General features: G+C 42.9%; 4 protein-coding genes across 16 annotated transcripts in view; all 4 read right to left on the minus strand.

Annotated features, from left to right (window-relative positions):
- Nucleotides 1-2,479, minus strand: part of LOC118384700 (E3 ubiquitin-protein ligase RNF12-B-like) — a 28,462-nt gene extending 25,983 nt beyond the window's left edge. For 3 of the 8 annotated variants that reach the window (XR_004825875.2, XR_004825874.2, XM_052519060.1), the window contains exon 1: nucleotides 1,908-2,476. Coding sequence is in view for 6 of the 8 variants with exons in the window: in XM_052519060.1 (XP_052375020.1) it covers nucleotides 1,908-2,246 (339 nt within the window). In the remaining 2 variants the exon portion in view is untranslated. Of the gene's footprint in view, nucleotides 1-1,907 lie in introns of all 8 variants that reach the window. The other 5 variants (XM_035771441.2, XM_052519059.1, XM_052519058.1 and 2 more) reach the window with 3 other exon arrangements.
- Nucleotides 2,480-6,649: 4,170 nt separating this feature from the next.
- Nucleotides 6,650-9,914, minus strand: LOC127929940 (uncharacterized). The gene is made up of 4 exons (XM_052518316.1): nucleotides 9,900-9,914; nucleotides 7,905-8,106; nucleotides 7,358-7,724; nucleotides 6,650-7,265 (listed from the first exon to the last, which is right to left on the minus strand). Exons 1-4 carry the CDS (start codon nucleotides 9,912-9,914, stop codon nucleotides 6,770-6,772), a joined length of 1,080 nt encoding a protein of 359 aa, XP_052374276.1. The 3' UTR covers nucleotides 6,650-6,769.
- A 284-nt stretch (nucleotides 9,915-10,198) lies between these two features.
- Nucleotides 10,199-17,674, minus strand: LOC118384701 (bifunctional arginine demethylase and lysyl-hydroxylase JMJD6-like). Its single transcript, XM_035771442.2, has 6 exons — nucleotides 17,313-17,674; nucleotides 15,578-15,966; nucleotides 15,172-15,458; nucleotides 12,851-12,986; nucleotides 11,585-11,723; nucleotides 10,199-11,113 (listed from the first exon to the last, which is right to left on the minus strand). Exons 1-6 carry the CDS (start codon nucleotides 17,439-17,441, stop codon nucleotides 10,982-10,984), a joined length of 1,212 nt encoding a protein of 403 aa, XP_035627335.1. The 5' UTR covers nucleotides 17,442-17,674; the 3' UTR covers nucleotides 10,199-10,981.
- Nucleotides 17,675-19,244: 1,570 nt separating this feature from the next.
- Nucleotides 19,245-22,398, minus strand: LOC118384702 (serine/arginine-rich splicing factor 2-like). Of its 6 annotated transcripts, XR_004825879.2 has the most exons (5): nucleotides 21,745-22,398; nucleotides 21,139-21,433; nucleotides 20,514-20,662; nucleotides 19,991-20,060; nucleotides 19,245-19,598 (listed from the first exon to the last, which is right to left on the minus strand). XR_004825879.2 is itself a non-coding variant. In XM_035771443.2 (3 exons), the coding sequence occupies exons 1-2, from the start codon at nucleotides 22,131-22,133 to the stop codon at nucleotides 21,154-21,156; spliced, it is 669 nt and encodes a 222-aa protein (XP_035627336.1). In that variant the 5' UTR covers nucleotides 22,134-22,398; the 3' UTR covers nucleotides 19,245-20,060; nucleotides 21,139-21,153. The 6 variants fall into 6 exon arrangements, 2 of the variants coding, with proteins under 2 accessions (XP_035627336.1, XP_035627337.1); XR_004825878.2 differs by lacking the exon at nucleotides 20,514-20,662; XR_004825877.2 differs by having other exon boundaries at nucleotides 19,245-20,060.
- Between the last annotated feature and the right edge of the window lie 6 nt (nucleotides 22,399-22,404).

The raw sequence follows: 22,404 nt of genomic DNA on the forward strand, positions 1-22,404 counted from the left end.
GGAGGCTGTATGGGCTGGGTTTCTGTATAAGCACTTTGTGACATCTGCTGATATAAAAGGGGCTTTATAAATTAATTGGATTGATTGATTGTTTCACCTTGAGGGAGGAGAGAGAGAGAGAGAGCACTCTTAAATGTGCACTTTAAATGCAACTGTAAAAAATAAAGATAATAGTACAGCTCAGACAGTAATGCTGCATTCACATCCTAGCCCTAACTAGGAAACTCAGAAATGTCCGACTTGCTAACTGGTTGTAGTTATCCACGTGCCGCGTTCAACCAGTTAGGAAGTCCGAAATGTCTGAGTTCCAACTAGCATGTGGAGCATGTGAGCGCGGCAAAATACACAGCAGGTGGTAATGTACACACAAACCACCCCAAATTAGATGGCATGGTGCCACTAACATAGTGATAAAGTCAGTCTAACAAAGAGGAGCATAAACATAAATACTACAGAAGAAGCTGTAAAATAGAAACTAATGGTAAATAATGTATTGTGTCATTTTGGAGTCATATTTATTGTAAATAAGAATATAATATGTTTCTGAACACTTCTACATTAATGTGGATGCTCCCATGATTGCGCATAATCATGAACTAATCATGAATAATAATGAGTGAGAAAGTTACAGAGGTATAAATATCATACCGCCCTCCAAAACAAATGCTAACCTCCCTTGTTATTGGTAATGGTGAGAGGTTTGCATGTCTTGGGGCATTATTTTTGTGCCTCTGAGAAAGTAACAAACATTATTCATTCAGTATTAATTCACCAGTCATTTCAATTGGGCACAACATAATCTGAAACACAAACAAAACAAACTGAAAATGCATCCAACAAGTTTGTAGTGTCACGAGCTTGATGTAGTTATTGTTTTGCTAGAAAAATGGAACCAAATACTAAACTTTTGATGACTTCAATGTCCAGATACTTTTGGTTCCCCACAATGGGGAGACTGTGTACAAAACGTGCAGTAATCTTTTAACGGTTTACCCCATATGGATTAAAATACCCTCAAATGAAAGATGACTGTCTGCACTTTAACCTCATTGACATTGTATCATTGTAAATCCAAAGTGCTGGAGTACAGAGCCTAAACAACAAAACATGTGTCACTGTCCAAATACTCTTGACCTCACGGTCATTAAATATAGAAAATACTGTATGTTTGGGACCAAACATAGAGGGTGTCTCCAATGTATTCTCTGTGACGTGTGTGTCAGGTTAAAGCTCATATAGGCCTGTGATGGAAAAGGTCAATTGCACTATAGTATACATGGGGGGCAGGTATGGGGGTCAAAATGATGAGTGCCCTTGGGAGACAGGGTACATTCAGTTCGGCTTATTGTGCGCTTTAGAGCATTGGCTCTGGAACGCACATAACACAGTCATTAGCTAAATGGGCATTATAAATCAAGTACTGTATTAACGGCCTTGGAGACACAGATGGTTTTTCCTTGTCATTTTCCCTTCTGTGACAATACAAGCTGGCCTCATTTTAAATCCAGCATGAAATGTAAGGATGTATTAACTGAATAAACACATTTCATGTTAGATTATCAAAAGAGACAACAGCTTTTGTTGGAATTCGTATTTGATGTGAAATAGCCTGCAAGAGAAATACATTGATGTTGCAAATGACATGCTTAAGCAGTGCGTGAATGGCACAACTTTACACAAAATTGGATTTAAAACGATATTGATTTCGAATACCTTAAATTTAAAAGTTGAGTAATTGCAGTGTTTTCTGGCCAGATACTATGCAACAAAAGCTGTAGTCAGTTCATGAAGTTCTGGAGAGTTGCCAAATAGTCACTTCATCATCTTCAAACCAATTAGTCAAATAATGACCAATGCCCAGATGTACTATTCACAACAGGTCAATGAAGCTAAACAGAATATCTTACCTGAACCTCAGGGATCATTTCAGGCTCTTTAACTGTCTCTTCTTCTACAACATTGATCTCTTCAACTACTGGGGCAACTGTTACTGGCTCGGGTATAACTTCAGTTTCTACCACTTGTGGGGGTACCTCCACTTTTGGTACTATCTCCATTTTTGGTACTTCCAGTATTGCTACTGCTGGTGCCAATGCTCTGGAAGGTGGAATGTCGTCTCCGTTGCCTACTTTAACCCTCTTCTTCTTCTCCTCTGGTTGTTTTTTGGGGATGAATTTGGCTGCCAAGACAACAGCAAGAATGGTAAAGAAGAGCGCAGGGAGAATGATAGACGCGTCAAGTTCCATGATGGTAGAATTATTTAAGGTTCACTTGACAATTGCTATGTTTTCTGCAAATGTAATAAATAGTATTTGTATGTGTACATGCAAAATTATCCTTCTTGTTGCAGATGCCAGCTGGTGTGTAGGTCAGTGTAGTCCCGCGCGCACTGTAGATCATCTCACCGCGCTTCCACTAAACACAATCGTATAAACCTGTTGGTGCAAACGCAGGCTATAAAGCTGAGCGTAATTTCGGTCGCGTTCCCCTGTTCAGACGTTGCATTCATCAACCAATGTTTGCGTGCAACGTCATAGATTGTGCTGTCGTGCAGCAGCTTGCTATAATGGTGGTTTCAAGAGAACTTGGAACCTGGAAAACAATTTTTCTCAGACGTTTTTTCCCAGTTGTCTTGAACTCAATGAAGTCGAAGAGTTCCGAGTTTCCAGTTGTTTTGAACAGCAATTTTCATATGATTGTATTAGCTGGGTCATTCCTACATTGCACTACCTTCCTTTTCTGTCCCTAGGAAATAATACTTGTTATTTAGTTTAAAATGTGGATTCCACAAGGCTTTAAATATAAGGTCAGGTGTCCTTTACCTTAAAAACACAAAAATATGGGTATTGAAAGAGAATTTGATGCATTTTGAACACTTTGTTTCAGTGGAGGTAAGCGTGTTTGCCATGACCCCAGGTGTTGTTCATCAAGTTCCACAAAAAATACAGTATAAGCCATAACATATTTAAAAATGTTCCTCCATTATTTTATAGTCCTAGTTATATTCTCTCTTATCAATAAAGTTTTCTTCATGATTATTGTATTTATTATTATTTTATATTTTCTCTGTGTCCCTGATATTACCTTCCACCCTGTTAATTTGTTGTAATTCTCCATTTAAGAAAAAAAAACTTCCTACAATGACACCACATTCAGGAAGTGTCATCATGTCTTTGGTGGGAAAACAATGGTGCAAAGCTAAATGAATATAAACACTCAGTTTTATATATTTTTCCACATTTCATGTTAGTCTGTATGTCCCACTCATACATTTTCACCCTGTTGGGCTAAATTACAGAGAAATTTAGCAACATTTCTAAATGTTAAAAAATGTGTGATAGAGAAGTTAAAATCCTGTTCAAGTGGTCACAATTATGCTAGCTCAATCTTTCTCACTCAAAGAGCTATGGCTAATTTAGGCTCCAAATTCCCACCCTGTTAGGATTATGCACCTTACATGTGCCTGAGCTTGACCAATATGTTTTTTTTTTCGAATAGTCAAATATTTCCCTTTTCTGATAGAATACTTGCATTTCATTTTTTCTTTCAAAAGTTACGAGGTTCAAAAGTCACCACATTGTAGGAATGAACCAGCTGATAGGTGAGAAAAAAGAAGAAACCTGCACACCACTCTTGCTAGTATCACTGCTCTTTATTAATTAAGCTTTACGTATCGGCCTCAAGGCCTTTATCAGAGCTTTTGTGAGGGTTTACAATTTGTACCCTTATGTAGACATTGCTCCATCCACATCGGTCCAATGCATAAAATGGGGTTGGAGTCGGGGGAAAATAAGCAAGTGTTACAAAATATAACAATGTGCATTTCATAACTATTCTAATAAAGTCTCTACATAAAACATATTATACAAGCCTATAAAACCACAATGAGGACAAGTAAGTTTTCATAAATCATTTGGTACAATGCAAGAAAAAATGTCAGAGTAATCTGAAGTTATGGCAATAATTAATGTTCACATTTACAACATAACATGCATGGTCATTTCACCATTAAGACCTTTCAGGAATAATTTCTGGAGGGTGAAAATCCCAAAACATTCTCTTTTGCTCAGAGTATTATTCATATCCACCTCCCCAGTGATGGATTGTGCAGACCGTACCACCCTCTGGAGAGCCCTGTGGTTGTGGGCAGTGCAGTTGCTGAACCAGGTGGTGTTACAGCCCGAAAGGATGCTCTCAATTGTGCATCTGTAAAAGTTTGTGAGGGTTTTAGGTGACAAGCCAAATTTCTTCACCACACTGTCTGTATGGGTGGACCATTTCAGTTTGTCAGTGATATGTATGCCGAGGAACTTAAAACTTTCCACCTTGTCCACTGCTGTCCCATCGATGTGGATAGGGGGGTGCTCCCTCTACTGTTTCCTGAAGTCCACGATCATCTCCTTTGTTTTGTTGATGTTGAGTCTGAGGTTATTCTCCTGACATCACTCCGAGAGCCCTCACCTCCTCCCTGTAGGCTGTCTCGTCCATGTCGTTTCTAATGATTGAACTTATGTTCACAGAACTTATGTTCTGTTTGAGAGAACGAGAGGTTTTACCTACATAACACAACCCACATGGACATGTAATCAAGTAGATAACATGAGTGATGGAGTACATAATAATGTTAATTTGGATCCGTTTTCCTGTATGTGGGTGGCAGAAATAATTCACATGAGCGGTCATGAGTAGATGTGCTTGTTTTGAGATTTAATCGAGAGCTACATGTAACCACGTGTGCACATTTGTTCATACCCATTGATAGTGACTTATTAGCCCAGTTATAGATGATTTTCAATGGGGGAGTGATTGCTTCCTACAAGAACACAACACGTGTGCATTTCTAATCATCTTTGAAAAGTGAGTCAAGTAAATAGCTTTTTTCTTGTCTTAAAGGGGCAGTGTTGTATTTTCAGACAGGCTTGAATAAGTACCCAAAAGGCAGAGGGTAGCATAATTTGACTGGTTCTTTGTAATAACAGTATGGGAATAATAATGCATTTTATTTTGTAAAGTGGTTCCTTGCATCAAACACAACATTTTCAGTCACCTCCTTGTCTGAAGGACATTAAAGAAATTCATGTCAAGCCCTGCATGTTTTTTTTCCAAGTCTCATGGAATATAGGCCTACAATGAACACCACACATTGGCTGCTACTGCAGCCTGAATGATAGCTATTTCCATGTTCAAATGTTACGGGATGCATTTTCTCCATTGTTTCTGATGATAGGCCACTCTGGTAGGCCTACATTATGATAGGCCACTCTGGTAGGCCTACTGTATCCACTTAAAGTGGGTACAGACTCAGTGTTCACAGTAAACGCACACCGGAAGTTTACACAGAACTTTCACAATGTTCAAGTTTGTACTCAGCAGACCTGAAATTTGCTCAGTGCCGAAAACAATTAGAGGGAACATTGGTTGTAGGCCAAACCATTCAGATGCTACAGACGTTTTCTGGTCTGATGAACTGAGCTGTAGCTCTGACACTTTCAACCGAAGATGTGGAAAGGCCACAAAGGCGGATGCAGTGGACTGAGACGCAGCCCATGCAAAAAACATATCTCTAGCTTAACCAAACAGATTTTGATAAGGATTTTTGTATTATGTTACTTAGATTGACACACCGGTGTGTCAATAGACTCTAGGGGGTTTTAATGTCACGATTGGCCTCATGGCGAAATACCTGAGCGGTTTCCTTCTTCTCCGGCAACTCAATTAGGAAGGACGCCTGCACAGTATATTTGTATTGACTGGGTGTATTAATACATCATCCAAAGTGTAATTAATAACTTCACCTTGCTCAAAGCGATTTTCAATGTGTTTTTTAATTTTTATTTATTTAAAAAAATGACCCAACCTACCAATAAGTGTCCTTTGCAATGCATTGGAAAACCTCCCTGGTCTTGAATCTGTGTGGGTTACAGAATTCGGTAGTCACTGTTATTGCATACAGAGTTAGTCCACGCAACATAGTGTGCCTTGATAAGCACATTTTTCCTCCTGAACTTATTAAGGGTTGCCATAATAAAAGGGGCTGAATATTTAATGACAAGACATTTCAGTTTTCCATTTTTTAAATTAATTTGTAGAGATTTTGAAAACATAATTCCACTTTGATATTACAGGGTATTGTGTGTAGGCCAGTCACAAACACATGTAAATGTAATCCATTTTGAATTCAGGCTGTAACACAACAAAATGTGGAAAAGGTCAAGGGGTGTGAATACTTTCCGAAGGCACTGTATTACCCTTACGATGTTCGCAATGTCCATGAAAACAAACTGTGTGTACTCAGATCACTGAATATCCCATTCCCAAATGCCCTGCCCAATTTGACACTATCACAGGCAGATTCCAGCCAGCCATACTAGTGACGTACTGCTTCCTCAGTATTTATGATTCACTAGAGTTTGCTTTGGCAACTACCATCACAGGTACCAGTTTAGTAATCTTACAGATACTAAAACTATTAAACTAACAACTGCAACACCACTGATATGGGGTTAAGGTAAGGACAGGCCAATGGTTTTGGATAGTTAGTTGAACAATTTATTGATTTAGTTGGAAATCTATAAACAATCTGTAAAGGGATTCTGATAAATTGGGATGAAACTATGGATATGTAGAATGAAACATACTAGCACGTTGCTGCATGAAAAAATAATTTATTAACCCATCAATAATTTATTAACTTTGATCTGGTTAGCGTCAAGGTATGTCTGGGTGTACATCTAAATATCTTAAAATGGCTTCTTCTCATCATTCTCCTTTATCTGCCCTGATCTGGACCGACGGGATAGGTGAAAGCCCTGATCTGGACCGACGGGATAGGTGAAAGCCCTGATCTGGACCGACGGGATAGGTGAAAGCCCTGATCTGGACCGACGGGATAGGTGAAAGCCCTGATCTGGACCGACGGGATAGGTGAAAGCCCTGATCTGGACAGACGGGATAGGTGAAAGCCCTGATCTGGACAGACGGGATAGGTGAAAGCCCTGATCTGGACAGACGGGATAGGTGAAAGCCCTGATCTGGACAGACGGGATAGGTGAAAGCCCTGATCTGGACCGACGGGATAGGTGAAAGCCCTGATCTGGACCGACGGGATAGGTGAAAGCCCTGATCTGGACCGACGGGATAGGTGAAAGCCCTGATCTGGACCGACGGGATAGGTGAAAACCCTGATCTGGACCGACGGGATAGGTGAAAACCCTGATCTGGACCGACGGGATAGGTGAAAGCCCTGATCTGGACCGACGGGATAGGTGAAAGCCCTGATCTGGACCGACGGGATAGGTGAAAGCCCTGATCTGGACCGACGGGATAGGTGAAAGCCTGATCTGGACAGACAGGATAGGTGAAAACCCTGATCTGGACCAACGGGATAGGTGAAAGCCCTGATCTGGACCAACGGGATAGGTGAAAGCCCTGATCTGGACCAACGGGATAGGTGAAAACCCTGATCTGGACCGACGGGATAGGTGAAAACCCTGATCTGGACCGACGGGATAGGTGAAAGCCCTGATCTGGACCGACGGGATAGGTGAAAGGCCTGATCTGGACAGACAGGATAGGTGAAGGCCTGATCTGGACAGACAGGATAGGTGAAGGCCTGATCTGGACAGACAGGATAGGTGAAGGCCTGATCTGGACAGACAGGATAGGTGAAGGCCTGATCTGGACCGACGGGATAGGTGAAGGCCTGATCTGGACAGACAGGATAGGTGAAGGCCTGATCTGGACAGACAGGATAGGTGAAGGCCTGATCTGGACAGACAGGATAGGTGAAGGCCTGATCTGGACAGACAGGATAGGTGAAGGCCTGATCTGGACAGACAGGATAGGTGAAGGCCTGATCTGGACAGACAGGATAGGTGAAGGCCTGATCTGGACCGACAGGATAGGTGAAGGCCTGATCTGGACCGACGGGATAGGTGAAGGCCTGATCTGGACAGACAGGATAGGTGAAGGCCTGATCTGGACAGACAGGATAGGTGAAGGCCTGATCTGGACAGACAGGATAGGTGAAGGCCTGATCTGGACAGACAAGATAGGTGAAGGCCTGATCTGGACCGACGGGATAGGTGAAAGCAATATGACGGAACCCTAATAGAGGGCTTCCTTTTTCCAGTCCTGTAGATTTGGATCAGTGCGGCTGAAGGGAAGAGGTTGACCAAAGGAAGCCACATTAGACCACTGAGATGTACCCACGTAGGCTCCTGGTTTACACCATTCCCCGGATCCAAGGCACTATGTGACCGACCCCAGGGATCGTAATAGTGCTAAATGCTTGACATGAGGTGAGCACCTAATGGGTTAAAAACAGTGCAAACACCAGACGCATTGACCACAAGTAGCAACACAACCTCTCATCTGTAGACCAATGACAGTATTAATTGGTGCTTATAGGCACTTTTGTCTAAAGACAGTGGAAAACACCTACTGCACAGACATACAGCAATTCGCATATTTCAAAGTACTTTCAATCATTTTAGATGACAAAGCCACATTTTAAAGCACAAAAAAACAGTATTCACTTGACTCCATGTTAACCCCACAGAACGAAGTTATACAAGCAGAATCTGCATTTAAGACATTAACTTGTATTTGCTGAATAACAGTAATGTAATAGCTAGTTGCTTTTGTTTGAATTTACACTAACAAAATACAAAGCAGTTGAATCATTGTAGAGCAGCATATGCCACATAACCTAGAAGCCACATGGAAAGAACCATGAATTTAGTCTGTCCAAAATATCTACCTATCCCCTCACATAAAATGTATTTGCAACATTTCACAAACCCCCTTAGCTGTACTACACAGATAAATAAGATCAAGATGTGCCAGCTGTGCCAGCCCTCATTTCTACTTTCAACACAACTGTATCTTCTAGACTGTAACCTACACACTAGTGCCAAGCTAGTGTGAGAACTCTGGCATTGGTGCCCCCTTCTGTATGTGATGGAGAATATAAAATGGGGTCTCAGAATGAGAACACAAGATCAAACACCTAGGGCTCCTTTTGTGGAAAGAGGTTCATTCTAATCTTGGACTAAAAGGCAACCGTGATAGAGATTTCTCTGAAAGTGCTTTTTGGACCAGGAATAGGCATGATCTGGGTCTGGGAAACCAGCATATCTACAACAGGGGTGTTACACTCATTTTGCCCCAAAGGGCCACATTCTGTCTTCACTGAGGTCCACTTCTATTGGTTATATTCCTTGCTGTCAAAATTGGTAAAAAATAGTTCTCTATCCATCAAATTTTCTATGCTCCCCGACTGTCTAGCTTTCATTTCGATGACTGTTAACAAGCTGGACAGAGTTTAGAGACTATAAATTGATGTCCACTATAATTTCTACAAAGTTTCCATTTGGTTTTAGGCATGTCATTTGAGATCGTTCTTCGGAAAAATGGACACCCCTGATGTACAGTATAGCTGTGTAATGTCAAATAAATTGAATAGTTTGATTTCATTCATCTTAAAAATGTTAATTAATATAGCAGCAAAGGGCACACTTTTACACGAGAAACAATAACAATTGTTATCATACCATTTTGAAAATTGTGTGAGTTACCCATACGTAATTAAATTAATCCCAAGTGGTGCAGCGGTCTAAGGCACTGCATCTCAGTGCAAGAGGCATCACTACAGTCCCTGGTTCGGATCCAACCAGGCGGCGCACAATTGGCCCAGCGTCGTCCGTGTTTGGCCAGGGTAGGCTGTCATTGTAAATAAGAATTTGTTTTTAACTGATTTAACTAGCTAAATAAAGGTTCAATTAAAAAATATATATAATAATAATTAAAGTCATAGAAACATGACATAACCAGGCAATATTATTGTTGTTTCTTGGGTGGAATTTTGTTGTTGATAGCCCAACATTCATTTGTGGCACCTGAGAGTGATTCATCTTACCCAACCTAGAGCTAAGGGAGTGTAGTATAAGAAATTTCCTCCTAAAAGGTCAAGCTTTTGAATGTCAAGCTGAACCGGCTAAATCTAAGTCAGGTGGGGATCCCCTGGCATTTACAGTTGTTGCTGGATGACTTGGGCTAAGTCTTGAAAAAGCTGTTGTTTCACTAGACACATGTGCATTACAGATGCCAACAGCAGATAAATATGATATGAAAGAGAAATGCAATCTTTTCATTGCTTTCTAGATCTGTTAAATGGTATTGACTGGATGGTGACCTGTTGATTTGCTAACCATTTAATTTAATTAACTGAAACTGAATTAACTGTATTGATTGCAGGACATACGCATACCAGTTCAACTGTTACTAGCAAAAGAAGCCCAGAGGATGAAAGCAGAAATGTTAAATAAAAAATATGAAATCAGTGGCTTTTTTGCAGTCTAAGAAGGCAGCATCTCCCTCCACCCTTACCCTGTCATTCAGTATCAACTTACAAAACTCACAGTACCCTTTAATATCTAGATGGTTAACTCTGCCATGATAAAACTCAACTGACATCCCATATACTGCAAAGTAAAGTCAATCCAAAGCACACCTATCTATCCATTCTTCCATCATCTCACTGTGAATAGAAAACTTTTCCCCACTGAGCAACATAAGACCATGGCACTGTAGAGGAGACAGGCCAGCCTGATAGGCTCCCTGCCTCAGACCCAGTACCTGGTGTACAAGGCAACAGCCCACCTCTCTCCAAAGGTCAGCACCCCTCCCTCGCACTGAAATACTGCTCTTCCCACACCCCACAAGCAACAGCAATATAGATTGACGTTTGACTAGAAGCTGAGCGGTGGCAGATAAACCTCCAGCAGGTCCACGCCTCAGGGGGAATCTCCTTTATCACAGCCTAGGGGTAGGTTGACTCTCTTATCTATCCAACAGACTGACAGAGGGCCACCAGACTCTCCTTTGGAGACACACAAATGAAAACAAACAAATTGGCCGCTCTTCATGCGAGAGTCCCCCTGGGTGTGGCCTTTTGGCGAGGCGGGGCGGAACGAGGGGGTCACCGGGAGGAGCTGCGCTCTTTGCTGACACAGTCGTCCTTGGTGCTGCTGTCTCCGTTGGATATCATACTGCACGTCTTCCTCTTCTTCCGCCTGTGAGACATGGCATCCCCCTCCGAGCCCGACTCAGCCTGTAGGGGAGAGGGGCAAACCAGAGAGGCGGGGAAGGTCTTGGATACATCTCTCAGGACCACTTAGAGGGAACAATATAGCCTTAACATGAAAGGCATTATAGAGGAAGGAGCGTGGTAAGGCAGGGATATATATGTAATATATGCTCATTGTAAGTCTTTGTAATTTCTTCCATCATCTCTGACTGCCTTCTAAATGTAACATCATGGCATGTTGTTGCCTGCATGCAGTAGTGAGAGAGACAGGACCTTTGCATTACAGCATTTCAGAGTGATGGGACGTGTGTGGCTTACAGTATGTGTGGCCGTTTCACATGTGTGGCAGACCCCTTGACATCTGCCCGCACGTGAACAGGTGCCTGCTGGCCTCTATCTTACACCCAGCTCAGGGGTCCCTAGAGTAGGGGGCTACTGTATATCCATGTGTGAATGTCACACTGTATGTGTGTTTTTTGAGGGAACGGGATGTACCTCTGAGTCTGAGTCAGAGGAGCTGGAGGAAGAGGAGGAGGAAGAGTCACTGGAGCTGTCCGAGGCGATGCCAGTTGATTCCTGGAGGTCCACTTTGTCTGCCAGGGTAGCCATGTCTGGCCTCTCTTGCTTCAGGATACTAAGAGAGATTTTATGTATGAAAATAAATACCCTCCTTGTGAAAGTTAGTGGATCTGGGTGCAAATATATTAGAACATTATCATTAAATACCATGTAAAGGAATATCAGAGGCCATTCTTCTACAATGTATTTTCCCATTGAGGTACCTACAAAGGCAGCTATGGGTGACATTTTTGCAAAAATCTGGTAGTATGATTTAATTTGAAACATCTCTTCAGCAAGGTCCATTATAGGAGGCGACTATTTATGCATTGCTTGGTTATCAAACTCTAGTTAAATAATCACACAATATAACGCACATTGTTGAAGTTACAAATTAAATTACACTGCCAGATTATAAATGAGTTTGCAGTAGTTTTGCACAAATCAGTGACCCTTTGGACCACGAAAATGTTGCCCAATGTATGGACTGGGGCTTTTGGGCCTCGTTGCTCCCAGGTCTCGTGGGAGCAACGAGACCTTATCAGAACTTGTGCCTTCGCACCAACACATCCCAGGCACTCGTACCCAGAGGTTCAATGTGGATGCCAGTGCCAGAGCGGGCAGGACCCATTCTTTACAGAACCTGCCAACACACTTTTTATTGGTTCCCATAAGTTTGGAAGCCCAGAACCAAATCTTACATGAATGCTGCCCTCTGACCAGCTACTGGATTTGATGGGAGCGGGTGGTCGTGAAATGTTTGGCCTAGTGAGAGTGACAGAACCAGGGCAGATCCTATAGACCAGATGTATTCAACTCTTACCCTACGAGGTCCGGAGCCTGTTGGTTTTCTGTTCTACCTGATAATTAATTGCACCCACCTGGTGTCCCAGGTCTAAATCAGTCCCTGACTAGAGGGAAACAATGAAAAAAACGAGTTGAGGCCCTAGAGGTTCACATCCCCTCCTCTATAATCATCTCGGCCATCTATGGACCAAACTAACCCCTTCCCATCCGAAAATTCTAAAGATGCCAGGTGAAAGTTCACCCTTGCTAAATTGTAATTGGTCCAAATAAACATTGATGCAAAACCCAGTGTGTGCAGAATTGTTCCTCATATTCCACAGCCTCCCGACAGACAAAATCTTTTAAAGTTTCTTCTTTCACGAGGTGTTCCTACAGCTGTTGGGGTTCTGTGCTTACCGATACCACTTCCTCGATAGCTTGGGCCGGCCCCGCACAGTTTTATGCCACACGATCGGGAAGTTGGTGGTGCTGGCAAAGTTCTGAGTGATAGCGATGGTGGTGTCAATGTTGAGAACCACATGCCACCAGCCTCCTAGAGAACAAGCAACAGAGATGATCAGGATTAGGTTTCGGATCACCAAACCACAGAATGGCCAAGTACAATAATACACCATCTGACCTTCTCACATGGCAGAAAACATACTCTGTCCGAGGACATTTGGATGAAAATCTTAGTCATTAGTTTACAAGACCTTTATGGAGTAGAGGAAGAGGTGGGTGGATAGACAGAAATAGTAAAGGTATGGGTGGACCTCTTCAGAGGAGACAGAACAGCCTGTCCAACAGGGTTCTGCTCTTGAAACAAACACACTCCCTCACATACACTCTCTCAGCCATCAGGACCTAATATTCTGGTCTCCAACTTGAGTAAACAGGAAAAGTTCAAGATCTGGACCAGATCCAAAGGAAACTGAGTTTAATCCTGTTTTATTAGTCAGTTAACGCAGGAGGGTGCAGGGTATTAGGGTAGGTCAGTAACACTGGATTAACCTCTGCAACCATGTTGATCACTGAGCTCCACAGTAAGTGTGATTGTAAACACACTTGGCAAAAGTGTAGAGTGGCTACACTTCTTGTTGATATTCATGGAGAGAGCTAGCAGAAACGGGATAGCTAGGATAGCCCAACTGCATAGTGAAAGTGAAAAGCTGTGAATACATACATTACATATCACCGGACAGTTTATTACATACAAAATGGATCGCTCCTACAGAGTGAGTCATGTGGCTGTGGCTTACAATAAAAAGCAGGCAGAGAGGCATCAAGTTACTGCTCGATTAAACGTTAGAATGAGTAAAACGAGTGACCTAAGCGACTGAGTTGGGTATGATCATTGGTACCAGGCACATCAGTTCCAGTATCTCAGAAACTGCCACCCTCCTGGGCTTTTCACGCACGACAATGTCTAGGATTTACAGAGAATGGTGCGACAAAAACAAAATATCCAGTCAGCAGCAGTCCTGTGACCTCTCTCATGGATGAGAGGTCGAGGGAGAATGTGAAGAATCATGTAAGCTAACAGGCTGGCCACAAACAGACAAATAATGGCGCAGTACAACAGTGGTGTGAACGGCATCTCAGAACACACAACTTGTCGGTCCTTGTCACGGATGGGCTATTGCAGCAGACGACCATAGAGGATTCCACTTCTATCAGCTAAAAATAAGACGACGCTGCTGCAGTGGGCACGCGATCACCAACACTAGACAATTGGAAAATCATTGTTTGGTCCTACGGATCCCAGCTCCTGTTGCGTCATGCTGATGGCAGAGTCAGGATTTGGCGTAAGCAGCATGAGGCCATGGACCCATCCTGCCTGGTACAGGCTGGTGGCAGTGGTGTATTGGTGTGGGGAATGTTTTCCTGCCACACGTTAGGGTCCCTTGATATCACTTGAGCAACAAATGTTCTGACATTTTGTAGAATCCATGCTCCAAAGAATTCAGGCTGTTCTGGAGGCAAAGGGGGTCGGTACTTTATCTAATAAACTGGCTGGTGAGTGTATGGCATACATATACACACACACACACACACACATATATATACAGTACCAGTCAAAAGTTTGGATACATCTACTCATTCAAGGGTTTTTCTTTATTTGTCCTATTTTATTTTATCTTCAGTATACCACCCCTACCTTGTCACAACACAAAGGATTGGCTCAAACACATTAAGGAAAGAAATTCCAGAAATGTATGTTTAACAAGACACACTTGTTAATTGAAATACATTCCAAGTGACTACCTCATGAAGCTGGTTGAGAGAATGCCAAGAGTGTGCAAAGCTGTCATCAAGGCAAAGGGTGGCTAATATAAAATATATTTTGATTTGTTTAACACTTTTTTGGTTACTACATGATTCCATATGTGTTATGTCATAGTTTTGAAGTCTTCACTATTATTCTACAATGTAGAGAATAGTTAAAATAAAGAAAAACTTGAATGAGGTGTGTCCAAACTTTTTACTGTTACTGTTTATATACAAGTATATGTACATATACACACAGCACATAATATTGGTATATCACTTCTCATCAAAGACCTCTCATACTCACTGTATGTTCTACCCTACTTTTATATAATATATTTCCTAACTCACTGAACTTGACAAATGATTCAACGCTGAAGATTAAAACTACTTCACTCTCTCCAGTCAAACAGTATTCAAAGTGAAAGACAGACCAAACATCTATAAAATGGCAGCAGTAGCCCACTGACCAGGGACAAACACGGTCTCCCCTGGTCCCTGCAGAATCTCCAGGGGTCTGAACTCAGCAGGCCAGGTTGGCTGCTGGGTGCGTGGGTACACCACGTTAAACCAGGTGATGGCCTCGTCCTGCTGGTTGCCCCCGTCATCCCGGGTCACCTTGATCAGCTCCCGGGGCGTGTGGGTGGGGAACAAGCACCAGCGCTTGTGCCCCTGCACCAGGGCATTCCAGGCACTCGTACCCAGCGGGTCAATGTGGATGCCAGTGCCAGAGCGGGCAGGACCCATTACAAACCATCTGACAAAAAAGACAGAAAAATAAAGGGACAGGTGTTACTAGAGTTAGTTCAACTTCACAGAACATACAATAATATTGCAGCTATTTTAGTTAACAATGTTACTGAGAATAGCTCTTACCTGTAAGGAGGACGACGCTTCTCCCCGGCGAACTGGAAGAGGTCGTCCCTAAAGTAAACTGGCACCTGGTAGTCCTCCAGCAGCTTACGGCGCTTAGCGTGCTCGCCGTAGCTGCTGTCGAAAATATAGAGTGGGCTGTCGTCCTGTGTGGACTCCAGGTACTCCACGTAGTACTTCATCTTCATCTTCACAGAGTAACCGTCGTTGTCCTCACCACACTTGAACTTCTGGTTGCGGTACTTACGTTTGAGGCGCTCCATGGTCCACTTCTCGCGGGCGGGCCAGGTGTCCTGACAGTTGAGCAGCACCACAGGTTTGTAGGGCCTCTCGAAGCGCTGGATGAACTCCTCTGCGCTGAGACGCAGGGTGTCCACACGCTCAACATTGTCCTGTGAGACGCATATTTCATGTCAGTTTGTGTGTGTGAAAGAGAGAGGGTTGAGGGCTACATTTCATGAATGTACGACTACTTTAATCAATAACCTTTGTACCAATATAATTACATTGAACTGAATTCAAAGGGAACACTAGTCATTTCTGACTTAATGCTTCCCAGTCATTGGGCCTAGTATTGGTCTCACAGATTGAGGTTGAGTGTTTTACAAAACTGCATCACAATAAAAGATCAACTGTTTTTGAATGCAATGCAACCAACTGGAACATTAAGGAGTAGACTCGGAGGAAGACCATTTGATATAGTCTGATCAGGGGCAAAGGGAATACAAAAGGTCATGGGCATTTTTGTTCTGCTTTTACATGGAATGACGGGTCTGAAAGTCACCTTTTTTAAATGTATTTTACTAGGCAAGTCAGTTAAGAACCAATTATCATTTTCAATGACAGCCTAGGAACAGTGGGTTAACTGCCTTGTTCAGAGACAGAACAACATGTATACCTTGTCAGCTTAAGGTTAAGTTCAGAAGCTCAACCCCAAAAGAGAAGGAATGAAACAAAAATGCTGAGATGAGTTGTTAACATATAGGACAACTCTTGAAACTACCTAAGCTTCGAGTGTCATGGGTATTCTTAGCAACCCATAGCAGCCCTTCTTAACTCTTGTGATAACAAATATCCTGCTGAACCACTTGGCAATAACCCAGTGTCCCACATGCAGCAAAGAAAATGCCCTCCAGTGGGCTTATTTCAAACATACAGTTAACAATGAAGTTGGTTTTAAGATCAATGCATTATCAATCATACATTGTTGTAGTGATTGTGTCAATATAACAGTGTTTAATCAGGACACACTGTGGAAAAGGTATGGGCTTTCCTGTTTATCTCTGAGGACAAGGGCTATAATTCCTACAGACATAATACAATTACAGTCTTCTTATAAAATATAAACAGTGGATCGAGGTGGACAAAATACCATCATCAGCTGTCTATTGGGTCTGAGAACATGGGTCAGTAGGCCGGCTACCTGTTGGTGGTGACTGGCTAATAATCACATGTAAGCCTCAATGAAATACAAATGTAACAATGTCACGATTTCACAAAAAATTAACTATACACCGTCAATCCAATGTGGTCAATAATTAACCTTATGGGCTGTGGCATAGCGTTTGAGTCCAGACTGACCGATTTGACAGTTGCGCCAATGAAGACCGCTGTGCGCTGAAAGTGCAGCAGCAACAGCCTACGTGACAATCCGCACTGGTTTTGTAAGGTGAAACGTGTTGAAAGAGCTAACATGGCTAACTAACCTAGCATGGATAACTTGCTACCGACAGTTTACCTTCACTGAGCGGTGTGACACATCGAAAGTCTCGCAATAATCATGTTTCGTCCAGTCTGAAGAGTCCTTCAGCTCAGGTCTGGCGCTCCGCTTCGCCTCTTTGATCCTCTTCTTACTTTTATGGTTCATTCCTGCGAATTTAGGCACTTGAGTTAGCTAGCTAGCTAGACTGGGGTGCATAGACAAACACATTTGCTAGAACGTTAGTTGAGTGGCTAGTCTGGAGTTAAAGTTAAACGGTTAAGCAACTCCATACGAGTACTTTGTTGGTGTTACTGAAACACGACACGTTGGCCTTAAAATTAAGATGTTGTTCTAAGCGCACTTTTAATAGCGAGGAGGAAGCTGCCCGGATGAAATTAGCTAAGGGGCTAACTACAACAATGCTCTTGCAACCAAACCCGGGGTCCCTACAATTTAAAACCCGCCCACCCAGAGAGCCGTAGGAAGCTCATTGGTCACATATTTTAGCGAGCCATACATCCGAGAAAACCGATTGGATAAAATATGGAATACGCCTAGTTTCCCACGTCCTTCAGCAGACAGTCGCAAGCAGGTCTTTTTTTGAAGAGACGGGTTTTATGATAGTAAACGTATTGTTTTACCACCATTTATTTACTCTCACAATTGGGACGGTAAATGGAAAACAGAGCAACTGAGATGTCCAACAGTGCAGAAATCGTTCACATTCGAAGAATACGAGGATCCAAAGCAATCACTGAATGTTTCCATCCCTGAGGTTTTTGCGCACTTTCTGTACACTTTTGCCATTTGGAACCAGCAATGCTTCTGTAAATAATATTGTTCGCCTACAACTGCATTGTGGTAATTGGCCTCGAAAGCCTGCAGAGTTCCTTGGAGAGGAGTACAGATGAGACTTTTCTGAATCAATGGAAGTTGACATTCATGTGAACTGTAATGTCGTTTCTCCCCTCTGTACTATGTCCTTGATCCACAATATGAGATGCATGCATGGCCCTGTACAGTGGTATTAGCACAATGTGTGGACACAGGGAGGAGCGGATGCACAAAACAGTGCGAGAGGTAATTTACTTAACCAAACTAATTCACAATCAGGCTACTCTCCAATTCACTTATTTACCATGTAAATGTGTAACTTATTTCTAAAACAAACTTTTGAATCAGAATGCACTGCGGTTTGTTCACAGCTTGGGGCTGGCGTGAGTTTACCTGGTGTGGTGGCAGCAAAGTGTGGGGCACAAGTGATCTTGTCAGACAGTGCAGAACTTCCAGTGTCTGGAGAACTGTAGGCACACCTGTGAAGTGAATGAACTGCCCAATGTGCTTGTGGTGGGTATTACCTGGGGAGAAGTCTCCCCAGACCTTCTGCTCCTCCCCCCATTAGACATCTTGGGATCAGACATTTTCTATGAGCCTGAAGGAGAGTTCAGACTGACCGGTTAGTTTGGATAAATTTGAGCAGACCGTTCAGATCTAACGCAACTGTGAATTTACAACTTTCAGATTGAAAATGTCCTGACCATCTCCTTCCTCTTGAGGAAAAACACTGAGGCCCAATTTTGGACAACTTACCAAGAGAAGATATGCCTTTCAGGACCAGTCCATGACCGTCAGTCAAGGTCAAGTAAACATTACCCATTTTGATTTTCTTTGTCTGTGCCGACTGGTCCATAGAGGCATTGCTGCAGAAATGGAACTTGAAGTGTCTCAACATTCCACTGGAGAAATTCTATGCCAACAAAGATCAACACTTCCAGGAAGCCATACTGTACAAATGATAACTGAGGACAAGAAAAGCTGAATGAAAGACAATTGTGTCAGCAAGGCACAGTAAGTCAAATAGTCAAAGACCCAATACAAGATCAACGGTTCAAAACTCAATGCATTATAAAATAGTTTACGTTGTATAGTAGTGTTCTGTTAAAGTTTAGAATAAATTGATGACCCAAATGTTTTAGAAGACCATTTTTATTAGCTTTCACATCAGACACCTATACAGACTCTTGCAAGGGGGAAAAGGAATGCACATAGGGCAAGACAGAATGCATTAAAGAAAATTAGGGCAAGACAGAATGCATTAAAGAAAATTAGCACAACATACTTAGTGCTCTGAATTAGAGAACATTTGAACTTGTTGAAAGACAGGCATTCTACCGATGGTGAATTTGTAGCAGCCATTTAAGTTGGCCACCATCACAGCATTGTAGCCACAGGGGCATTCCGGAGAACACTGGAAACAGCCAAGCACTGCAACACGCCACCTTAACAGCTAACCAGCAATACTCAACTGCTACACAACTGCGCCTAGTGCACAAAAAATACAGGAGAGAAGATTAGAGTCAATGAATTTAAACAACGCTACATAGCAAGTTGACCTGCAAGTAAATCCATGCCTGGTTCTTGTCATACTTATTCTAAAAGCCCTATCCATTTGAACTTCTGTAATGGCCTTCATGAAACCCAAAATAACATTTGTAAAAGCTAGGCCATCAAATCGTCACTGAGTTTTAGATAACTAAAATAGCCATGCAGTCCAACAAATTGAAATCCAATCAGTTTTAGCCCATCTACCTCAAAAGCACATTAAGTATAGTTTTTATTTCTTTGTTAAACATTGCACAATGAAAGATGAGCAGCCTGGACAAACAGGAAAAAAAAAAATACACAAAGCCTTCCGATCACGATACAACAATAACCTTTTACACAGAAATCATTTTATGGACAGGGTCCTCAGTCTGAAGTGTGACGTCCTCATTGGCATCTCATCTGAAAAATGTTTGAAAGACAAGGATGTAAGAAACTGGTGTTGGAAAACAAATAACTCAATTTTGTTTTCAACCTCTAGTAATGAAGTGGCGACGACTTGTTAACTGTACCACACCCCTCCCTTCAGATAGACACGGAGACACCTCCAGGCCATATGTATGGTGTAATCAGCTGGCAATGTAATGCCAACTTCATGTGCATAGCACATTTCCCCCATATTAGTAGGAAACTAGTCTACATTTGAAAGAAAGAGCCAAATCAAAAGCTATGCAAACCCGTTTGATAAGAGACGCCAAGAGACGCCAGGGCTTCACAAAAATGAGAAATCTTGTCATGAGAAACCAGTCAGAAAAACCTTGGTTCCCTCCTGAGCACAAGTCTTTGCCCCCAAAAAGCAGAGAGCATGACCTGGAGGACAATGCAAGGCTTCTGTCCATTGTCCTGCAGACGTACCTCAACACCACCCCAACACTGACTGCAACCTGCAACCGGCCTGCTCCATAGCAACCCCCACAGCAGCAGGTGCCCGGACAGCTCACACACCCAGCTCACTAACTGTTCATACTGCCTCAAACTCCTCTTTTGCAAACAGGATTCCGCAGCTTGGAGGAGAGAATTCCAGATTTTTTTTATGAACATTTTATTTTTACGTTAAAAATGTATTCTCAAATGCCACATATGTACAATGCAAGAATGGACCTACATTTCCTCTACACTGATAATGAACTGGAACATTGGGCAGGGCAGAACAAAATTGTGACAAAGGAATAGTCCCCAAAATCCATCAAATGTGGGTTTCAGGCAACCACCATATGGGACAGTTTTCCATTCCTCTTTGCCATGCCCAGTGTTACAGTAATATGCATAACCACTTTGAGGTGGAAAGACTTAAAGTAGTTCACATTGTCAAGACATCCCACAACCAACCCAATTCTATTTAACCACAGATAACCATGGAAAAGGGAGACGTAGTGCAAATCGATCCCACACATAATATCCCCGCATCACATCCTCCCCATGCTAGTCATACAATCTAGTGTAACGCTAGACTTCACCTCAAACTATTTACAACACTTACCATTTTGTCAGTCATCTATGGGGTTTCAGCTCCATTCTCCCCAGGTGACTTGGGCTGACTCTTGGATCTTGATCTTGAGGCTCTTTCTGCAGGGGTGTGGCTCCTGGAACGGGACTTTGATTTAGGAGACTTTGATCTGGAGCGGGACCTGGACGGGGACTTGGCCTTGTCTCTCTTAGGGGAGCGAGACTTGGAGCGAGAGTAGGAACGAGACCTTGATCGGCTGTTGCGGGAGCGGCTGCGGGAACGAGATCGGCTTCTGCTCCGGGATCTGCTGCGTCTCCGACGCCTTGGACTGGTGAGGAGAAACGAGAGTAAGGTCGTTATGTCGAGTTATCGCCCATCTAAAAACTGTAAACGTAAGGCCACAACACCCTCAACGCTGCCAAGTTACCAGGTCAAGGAACCACACTTGTAATGGTGGCTGATTGACGCTACATAATCGAAACACGGGCCATAAGGTACCGTTGCAACATTCACGTTCCTAAACAAACACTAGACATTATAACTAACGTAAATTAAAAAATTATCACATTGCTAACAATTAAAAACGACCCAATCGAAGGAGAGCTAGAGCAACTACTTAACCATGTGCTCAGCTCTTACCTCCTACTTCGTCGGCCATCACCCCCGTACCTCCGGGGTGCACCTCCACGCCGACGGTCACCACGATCACCACGGTCACCACCGCCTCCATGATGAGAATCTGGGGGACGTCCGTAACGGGCCATCTGGACTCTTAACTCGCGTCCGTCCAGCACGGCACCATCCATTGCGTCCATCGCATCCTCTGCGTCCCGCTTGTCATGGAATCGCACAAAGGAGAACCCTCTGCTCTCTTTCGTATAACGATCTCGGGGGATGTAAACATCTCCTACCCTACCATACTTTTCAAAGACACGGCGAAGGGTCTCAGGTGAGGTTCGGTACGTCAGATTATCCACTTTAAGAGAAGTCATGCCCTCAACATCGGGCGGGGGCCTACCATAGCTCATGTTGCAGATAGAGCCTTAGTTAGCCTAGCTAACAAACACGCAACAGTACTACCAGAAAATGTGGGTGAAAGATCAACACCCGCTTAAAGTTTTTGATTAAAATTATTGTACTTAATCAACCTGCTCGCAATATGTCGAGTTTTTCTTTAAAAAATGCAATATAGCTTTCCAAATTTATGACGATTTCCTTAGCACCGACCATTTGTTAGGACAAGATGTTGCCCCTTGCTCCTTCCTCCTCGTTGAATGAGGTTGACGAGTAACGCTGCTG

Source organism: Oncorhynchus keta, chromosome 5 (assembly GCF_023373465.1).
Source record: "Oncorhynchus keta strain PuntledgeMale-10-30-2019 chromosome 5, Oket_V2, whole genome shotgun sequence".
NCBI classification, from domain to species: Eukaryota; Metazoa; Chordata; class Actinopteri; order Salmoniformes; family Salmonidae; genus Oncorhynchus; species Oncorhynchus keta.